The sequence below is a fragment of the Silurus aristotelis genome (genome assembly GCF_946808225.1).
Source record: "Silurus aristotelis genome assembly, chromosome: 11".
NCBI classification, from domain to species: Eukaryota; Metazoa; Chordata; class Actinopteri; order Siluriformes; family Siluridae; genus Silurus; species Silurus aristotelis.
In genome coordinates, this window is record NC_139584.1 from 10,326,409 (window position 1) to 10,335,577 (window position 9,169).

Genomic DNA, 9,169 nt, shown 5'->3' on the forward strand with positions numbered 1-9,169 from the left:
GCTTGTGTCATTCTTTCTGCCTGCTTTCCATAACAAGTGGACATTCTGTCTTACACTTACACCAAGTAACATCAGTGTAAACCCTATACAGTATGTGCTTTTTATATACAGTGGAACCCGGTTATGTCGATGTCCTAGGGGGTCGCCAAAAAGCGTTGAGGTAACCGATGATCGAGATAAACGAAAATCAAAATGGCGGCAGTATATTAACGTGCTTGAAATTTCTTTATGTACATGATGTGCGTTAATAAATGAGAATGTGCATGCACGTGTTTTTGAAGGTTTTTTTTACACAACAGCGTTGCTGCGATTTGTTTGATGAAGGCATGCTATAAAAATACATACAGTACATGTTTATCTGTCAGGAATCCACCTGCCACGCCCCCTTCAGCCCCCTTCAGCGTGTCAGGTGTTTTCTCGGCCGCTTTCTCTGAAGCTCCCGGCTTCAATCGCGCACATCTGGTGCTCGTTTAGCATCATCACCAGCTCCTATTTAAACTTCCACACTCTCACTGTCCGTTATTGTTGGTATATGTTGGTTCACGGCGGTCGTTGTTATCGCTCATGTGTATCCCGGTACGTGTCTTCCCACCGGCACTCTCTCACCGGCTGCTCTTTTCTTCCCAAAGCGCACCGCGGATCTCCTCCTCCCCCCCCCCCCCCCCCCCCGATCCTGCCGGTGTTCATTCTATGCTTTTGCTCATCCCACGTTCATCGCATAACATTTAACAACAAAAGGCATATGTGCACTAACTAACAGCAGAGATTCAGCAGTATACAACACAACACCTGTAGCAGCTGTAAGGTTTGATTTTTCCGCCACTTACGCGAGTTCTTCTGCGGCTGCACCGAGATAACCGACGTTAAATGGCAAATTTTCCCCCCCTTGTGCTCGAGATATCAGGGTTCGGCGACATAAAAAAAGTCGACATAACCGATAAAAAAATGCTTAGAAAAAGCGAGAATTTGGCGGTTCCACCTCAAAAACGTCGACTTAATAGGGTTGTCGAGGTAACCGAGGGCGAGATAACCGGGTTCCACTGTATATTTATTTGTCAGTGTTTTCTCAATGTCATTTGCTTTCTGTGCTTGTCAGGATTTCCCTCTGATTTTTCATGGTGTGCCAGGGAAGGATGAACGTGAGTCAAACAGTCCATCTTTCTTCAACACCAGTGAGATCACCGTCGTAGTTGACTACCTTAAGAAACTGTTGCTGACACAAGCCAAGAAAAACATTGCCAAGATCTCACCGAAAGACATTGGCATCATCACTCCGTACAGGAAGCAGGTAGGACCAACCACTCGCCCGCCAAGACTGCTGTGATAAAGATAAAAAATTTAAGTGCACAGAAAGAATATTATGATGAATAAATGTGAGTAGTAAGTTGTCAAAAATCTCTTGAGATATGTTTTTATTATAGTATGAATAATACATAAAAATCCTTTTAAAAAAATACTCAAATATATATTTTTTTAATAAGGTTAATTAAAATGTAGGATTCAACTACATCACTGAGCCAGATACAGACTGCTCACTCCTCTCATTGTGTGTATCTTTCCCTGTGTGTATTTGTGTCTTTATGTGTTGGGTTAAAGGTGGAGAAGCTGCGAAAGGCCATCTTGAAATGTGATAAAGAGCTGAAAGACTGCAGGGACATTAACCTCCTGAAGGTGACAGAGTATTTCATTTTAGCTTGTTGTGGCTTTGGTCCAGTCTTTAGAACCCAATTATCACTTCTCTTTTATAACACTTCTAAAGAGTGCATGTGTGTGCTGTAGGTGGGCTCAGTGGAGGAGTTTCAAGGTCAGGAGAGGAGGGTGATCATTGTGTCGACTGTCCGCAGCAGCGGCGAATACCTTGAATCAGATTTCTTTTTCAACATTGGTTTCCTTAAAAATGAAAAGGTACCTCACACACAAATATAGATACACAATACAATCGCAAACTGAAACTTGTAACACTTTCTCTCTTTATCTTATACATAGAGGTTCAATGTTGCAGTGACACGAGCCAAGTCCCTGCTTATCGTTGTGGGAAATCCTGTCATTCTCAGCACAGATGCAACCTGGTGCAAGTACGCACAAACATAGAATAGCCTTTATTTGTCATATATACATTACAGCACAGTAAAATTCTTTCATTGCATATCCCAGCTTTCTCAGAAGCTAGTGTCAGACATGATACAGGGTTAGGGGCCTTGCTCTAGGGCCCAAGAGTGGTGTGTGTGTGTATATATATATGTATGTATATATATATATATATATATATATATATATATATATATATATATATATATATATATATATATATATATATATACACAGAGTAAACTATAAAAAGCCAAGTGTCAACTGTAAATTTGTGGTAAAAGTATTAAACCTGATCTCAGCATACATATATATACAGTGAGGAAAATAAGTATTTGAACACTCTGCTATTTCGCAAGTTCTCCCACTTAAAAAACATGGAGGGGTCTGAAATTGTCATCGTAGGTGCATGTCCACTGTGAGAGACATAATCTAAAAAAAAAAATCCAGAAATCACAATGTATGATTTTTTTAACTATTTATTTGTCTGATACAGCTGCAAATAAGTATTTGAACACCTGAGAAAGTCAATATTAATATTTGGTACAGTAGCCTTTGTTTGCAATTACAGAGGTCAAACGTTTCCTGTAGTTTTTCACCAGGTTTGCACACACTGCAGGAGGGATTTTGGCCCACTTCTCCACACAGATCTTCTCTAGATCAGTCAGGTTTCTGGCCTGTCGCTGAGAAACACGGAGTTTGAGCTCCCTCCAAAGATTCTCTATTGGGTTTAGGTCTGGAGACTGGCTAGGCCACGCCAGAACCTTGATATGCTTCTTACAGAGCCACTCCTTGGTTATCCTGGCTGTGTGCTTCAGGTCATTGTCATGGAATTATGATCCAAAAGTTTTATTTTGGTCTCATCTGACCACATGACTTTCTCCCATGACTCCTCTGGATCATCCAAATGGTCATTGGCAAACTTAAGACGTGCCTGGACATGTGCTGGTTTAAGCAGGGGAACCTTCCGTGCCATGCATGATTTCAAACCATGACGTCTTAGTGTATTACCAACAGTAACCTTGGAAACGGTGGTCCCAGCTCTTTTCAGGTCATTGACCAGCTCCTCCCGTGTAGTTCTGGGCTGATTTCTCACCTTTCTTAGGATCATTGAGACCCCACGAGGTGAGATCTTGCATGGAGCCCCAGTCCGAGGGAGATTGACAGTCATGTTTAGCTTCTTCTATTTTCTAATGATTGCTCCAACAGTGGACCTTTTTTCACCAAGCTGCTTGGCAATTTCCCCGTAGCCCTTTCCAGCCTTGTGGAGGTGTACAATTTTGTCTCTAGTGTCTTTGGACAGCTCTTTGGTCTTGGCCATGTTAGTAGTTGGATTCTTACTGATTGTATGGGGTGGACAGGTGTCTTTATGCAGCTAACGACCTCAAACAGGTGCATCTAATTTAGGATAATAAATGTAGTGGAGGTGGACATTTTAAAGGCAGACTAACAGGTCTTTGAGGGTCAGAATTCTAGCTGATAGACAGGTGTTCAAATACTTATTTGCAGCTGTATCATACAAATAAATAGTTTAAAAATCATATATTGTGATTTCTGGATTTTTTTTTTTAGATTATGTCTCTCACAGTGGACATGCACCTACGATGACAATTTCAGACCCCTCCATGATTTCTAAGTGGGAGAACTTGCAAAATAGCAGAGTGTTCAAATACTTATTTTCCTCACTGTAAAGCTACATTGATGTTTTTTTTTTTTTTTGCATTCAAATTAATGTTTTGATTATACTCAGTGTTACACTAATATAAATTAACTATTTGGCAAGAAATACTTCTAATCCAGTATAAAATTTTAAATGATTCCGATTACAGAGATTTGGAGAAAGTGTGGCTTGAAGCATGAGGCTCTGTTTCGCTGTATATCTCGGTTTGACATTCCTATAACTAAATCACAATGTTTTATAGTTATATTTGTTGTCTTTATTATAGCTTAAAACAAAATTTAGCAAAAATACCTACATTACATAAATAAGGCAACTCATGATTTATATTTTTTGAATGTAAATTCACGAATGCTCAGATAACCAATCAATCAATCAAATCTAAAAAATACATCTTAAAGATCCAGAAAGGTCCGTGCTAATGCACATACTGTTTGTGTGTATGTATGTGTTTGTGTATATGTAAAGATTTATCGATTACTGCACTGAAGAGGGAGGATGCACTGGGTTCAAGCGCACCTCCGTAGAGGGCACAGAGGAGGTGGTGGCTCGGCTCATGGCCCTCCAAATCAATACAGAGGCTCAAGGTCAGTACTGGACTGTTGATGGGAAACCTTCTGGATATATATATATATATATTGTGGCAGTCAATCGCTTAGAATATTGAATTAACTTAATTTTTTTAATAAATTCCTGTTACTTAAATTAATAGTTAAGTGTGTGTGTGTGTGTATATATATATATATATATATATATATATATATATATATATATATATATATATATATATATATATATATATACAGTGGAACCCGGTTATGTCGATGTCCTAGGGGGTCGGCAAAAAGCGTTGAGGTAACCGATGATCGAGATAAACGAAAATCAAAATGGCGGCAGTATATTAACGTGCTTGAAATTTCTTTATGTACATGATGTGCGTTAATAAATGAGAATGTGCATGCACGTGTTTTTGAAGGTTTTTTTACACAACAGCGTTGCTGCGATTTGTTTGATGAAGGCATGCTATAAAAATACATACAGTGTTTGTTCACTGTCAGGAATCCAGATTTCCGGGTGCTTTTTCGGCCGCTTTCTCTGAAGCTCCCGGCTTCAATCGCGCACATCTGGTGCTCGTTTAGCATCATCACCAGCTCCTATTTAAACTTCCACACTCTCACTGTCCGTTATTGTTGGTATATGTTGGTTCACGGCGGTGGTTGTTATTGCTCATGTGTATCCCGGTACGTGTCTTCCCACCGGCACTCTCTCACCGGCTGCTCTTTTCTTCCCAAAGCGCACCGCGGATCCCCCCCCCCCGATCCTGCCGGTGTTCATTCTATGCTTTTGCTGCTCATCCCACGTTCCATGCTGCGCTCCTACCAAGCGCGGATTTTGCCTCCCGTTCATCGCATAACATTTAACAACAAAAGGCATATGTGCACTAACTAACAGCAGAGATTCAGCAGTATACAATACAACACCTGTAGCAGCTGTAAGGTTTGATTTTTCCGCCACTTTCGCGAGTTCTTCTGTGGCTGCACCGAGATAACCGAAGTTAAATGGCAAATTTTTCCCCCCTTGTGCTCGAGATATTAGGTTTATAACCGATAAAAACATGCTTAGACAAAGCGAGAATTTGGCGGTTCCACTTCAAAAACGTCGACTTAATAGGGTTGTCGAGGTAACCGAGGTCGAGATAAGTGGGTTCCACTGTGTATATATATATATATATATATATATATATATATACACACACCATATTCTGTTTTTGAGATGCAGAAAAAAATTAAAATAATTGTTCAATCTTTATTTTTATCTGTTTCTTATACCCCTCTAGTGGAAACTGAAGAAAGTGCCATTCAGCAGTATGTGAACCCTGAATGGAGGAATGAGCAGTAATCCAGAAAATCTCTCTCTTCCTCTCTCTCCCTCCTACCACTAAGTTGTTATTTTTTTCCCTAACGTGTTCTTTGGATTTCAAATTTCCAAAATGAACCTGAACATTACTTTCAGTTCATTCTAAATATGTCAGAATTGACAGATGTGAAGGCAAACTGTTTATTTCAAACCCTTTAATTTATATAGCACTTAAATTGAGATTTTCAAAAAGTAGCATTACGGAAAATCTAAAGCATAAAGCAATGAACATTCCCGGGCATGTTTTTGGCATTGCTCTTGCATGGCTATACTGAAGGAATACTTACTATCATTAACTAATCATTAATATCAATCATCTACTCATTCCAGCCTCCACCTAATCAGTGGCAGATTCTAAAATGATCTACCAAATCTATGTAAATAAACAAAGTGGATTTTGTTTTATATACTGATGTCCCAAATAATGTGTGTGTAATTTGCATGTGCAATCAGATAAACTGTGTGTGTGGTTAAGGAGCATGTTGAGCATAGTGATTTACTATAAAGAACTGATAATGTCAAATGCAAAGCAGTAACAGAAAAATTTAAGAAATTAAAGAAATTCTTTACAGGCTACAAACATAACACAAATATTTAACATCAGCTTTCTTAATATGTTGTGATACTGGAATATAATATTTGGAAAACTTTATAAAAGCTTTTTTTTCACAATTTTAATAACTGCCTTTTGGAAGCATCAATTTGCATTGTTTATTATATTTAAATTTAAGTTTCAAGCTTAATATTTTAACCAGAATTAACATATTTTCTTATATATCCTTTAAATGCTCTAGATCAGGAGTCTCTAACCTCTTATATACCACAGACTAATTTCTTTTCTAAAAAATTGTTTGAGACCAGCTGTGTGTGTGTGTGTGTGTGTGTGTGTGTTGGGGGCTGTTTATATCAAATCAGAATTATCATTAATTTACTTATTTAACATTTAATTTACATGTAACCGGCAAATGATGTCTCCATAGCAACTATATACAGTAAATTAAAACAATTCTTTTACAAATGTTACCTGTTGCACCCATGCCACATGTACATTTGGATTAAAGGGCAAAAATAATACAATATCATATTTATAGACATTTTTCCAAAAACATTTTTGACCTGCTAGCAACTCCTCCACAGATTTTTTAAATGTGCAGATATTTATTCTGAGCTTTTTTCATTCTTTCTTTATTTTTTTTGCTAAAACCATTGCAATAAATGTGTAATCCTGCATTCTAGTGTCATTTATAAATGATTATGATTTATGATTTTTTTTTTTCCACATAAACAATTTAAAATTATAGAAATGCCTCAGAAATCTTGACAGTAAATAAAGATCATTAAAATTTGTTAAAATGCCATTAAGAGCACTGACATTTGCCATCAGTGCCTTCAGAATTCAAATTTGAAACTAAAGGTAGCAGAAGAATGAAAGACAAATGCCAATTTCAAGGGGGCTTTCCTAAGAGTATATTTTTTTATAAATGTATCTGAAATTAATTTGTAATTTCTTTCTTTTTTTTTTTTTTTTTTTTCATTTTGTCCAAAAGATTATAGCTGGATTTGTATTGCAGTAATAAACGATTATAAAATTGTTTATCAGTTGTTTGCATTTGCTTTAACTAAGTTTTGTATTTCGAAAGATTTTAAGGTTGATTTTAAGGACTAGACACAATCTTCCACAGATTAAGCCATGCTATTTTGTAAAAAAAAAAAAAAAAAAAAAAAAAAAAAAAAAAAAAACGGTTCATACCCAGGTCTTAGTTTTCATTAGTCTGAAAATGTCTTTTCTCCTCATTTCCAACTCTCATCTGCTCTTTATTCTCCCTCACATATTAACACAATGGTTTCCAAAAAAGCCTAAATATCAATCAACTGGTTGAAATCATTAAAAAAATTAATTAATTAATTAATCTTAAACATTTGCTAGTTTACATCATGATCAAATCAAGAGTTTATATATAGAGCACCTTTTAATAACGAGACGTTAACAAAGTGCTTTACAATAAAAAGTACTGATTGAAACAAAAGAGCATTTTCTAATTATGAGTAAAGAAAGTGAAGTAATGAACTGAAGTGAAGTGAAAACTATCCTTTGAAAATTAAAAGCAAAAGTAACATAAGTATGTTTTTAACAAAGATTTAAATGTAGCCAGATTTAACGCTGACCTTATATTCCAAATTTAAATGAATAAAAACTCGATCACCTCAGTTCTTGCACTTAGTCCCTGGTAAATTTCAAAAATGCTGATCGGAACGTCTAAGTGAGCTTGATGAAGGAATTAAACTGTAGTAAGTCCACGAGGTATTTGGGAGCTGAATTCTTTAAAGCTTTATCGACAAACATAAGAACATTAAACTCAACCGTAAAATGAACTGGAAGTCATGTGCAGCCATGGCAAAGCAGTAGTTATATGTTCTTACTAATGTGTATTTGTCAGAGGACAAATAGCATTTTGAACCAACTTCTTCTTCTTCTTTCGGCTGCTCCCATTAGGGGTCGCCACAGCGGATCATCCGTCTCCATACCACCCTGTCCTCTATATCTGCCTCTTTTACACCAACTACCTGCATGTCTTCCCTCACCACATCCATGAACCTCCTCCTTGGCCTTCCTCTTTTCCTCCTACCTGGTGGCTCCATCTTCAGCATTTTTCCACCAATATAATTCATGTCCCTTCTCTGCACATGTCCAAACCATCTCAATCTCGCCTCCCTCACCTTGTCACCAAAACATCCTACATGTGCTGTCCCTCTAATAAACTCATTTCTAATCTTGTCCATCCTCGTCACTCCCAACGAAAACCTCAACATCTTCAGCTCTGCTACCTCCAGCTCCACCTCCTGTCATTTACTCAATGCCACTGTCTCTAATCCATACAACATCGCAGGTCTCACCACAGTCCTATAAACTTTCCCTTTCATTCTTGCAGATACTTTTCTATCACAAATCACTCCTGTCACTCTTCTCCACCCACTCCACCCTGCCTGCACTCTTTTCTTTACTTCCCTAACACACTCTCCATTACTTTGCACTGTTGACCCCAGGTACCTGAACTCCTCCACCTTCTCCACCTCTTCTCCCTGCAACCGCATCACTCCACTGCCCTCCCTCTCATTCACACACATGTACTCTGTCTTACTCCTACTGACTTTCATTCCCCTTCTCTCCAGCGCATATCTCCACCTCTCCAGGCTCTTCTCAACCTGCTCTCTACTCTCACCACAAATCACAATATCATCTGCAAACATCATAGTCCAGGGAGACTCCTGTCTGACCTCGTTCGTCAACCTGTCCATCACCACTGCAAACAGGAAAGGGCTCAGGGCCGATCCTTGATGCAGTCCAACCTTCACCCTGAACCAGTCTGTCGTACCTACTGCACACTTTACTGCCGTCACACTGTCCTCATACATGTCCTGCACCACCCTCACATACTTCTCTGACACACCTGACTTCCTCATACAATACCACAACTCCTCTCTCGG

At 38.2% G+C, this 9,169-nt stretch overlaps 1 protein-coding gene and 1 long non-coding RNA gene across 2 annotated transcripts in view; one reads left to right on the plus strand and one right to left on the minus strand.

Annotated features, from left to right (window-relative positions):
- The window catches only part of mov10b.2 (Mov10 RNA helicase b, tandem duplicate 2), a 32,867-nt gene extending 25,880 nt beyond the window's left edge, over positions 1–6,987 (plus strand). Inside the window, exons 18-23 of the mRNA XM_083555331.1 lie at positions 1,097–1,288; positions 1,597–1,671; positions 1,780–1,905; positions 1,987–2,075; positions 4,235–4,353; positions 5,604–6,987. Coding sequence (XP_083411457.1) covers positions 1,097–1,288; positions 1,597–1,671; positions 1,780–1,905; positions 1,987–2,075; positions 4,235–4,353; positions 5,604–5,665 — 663 coding nt within the window. The 3' untranslated portion in view covers positions 5,666–6,987. The remainder of the gene's footprint in view (positions 1–1,096; positions 1,289–1,596; positions 1,672–1,779; positions 1,906–1,986; positions 2,076–4,234; positions 4,354–5,603) is intronic.
- On the minus strand, positions 91–4,970 carry LOC310733974. Its single transcript, XR_014535947.1, has 2 exons — positions 4,931–4,970; positions 91–486 (listed from the first exon to the last, which is right to left on the minus strand). It is a non-coding gene; the product is annotated as an uncharacterized lncRNA (long non-coding RNA).
- Positions 6,988–9,169: the final 2,182 nt, after the last annotated feature.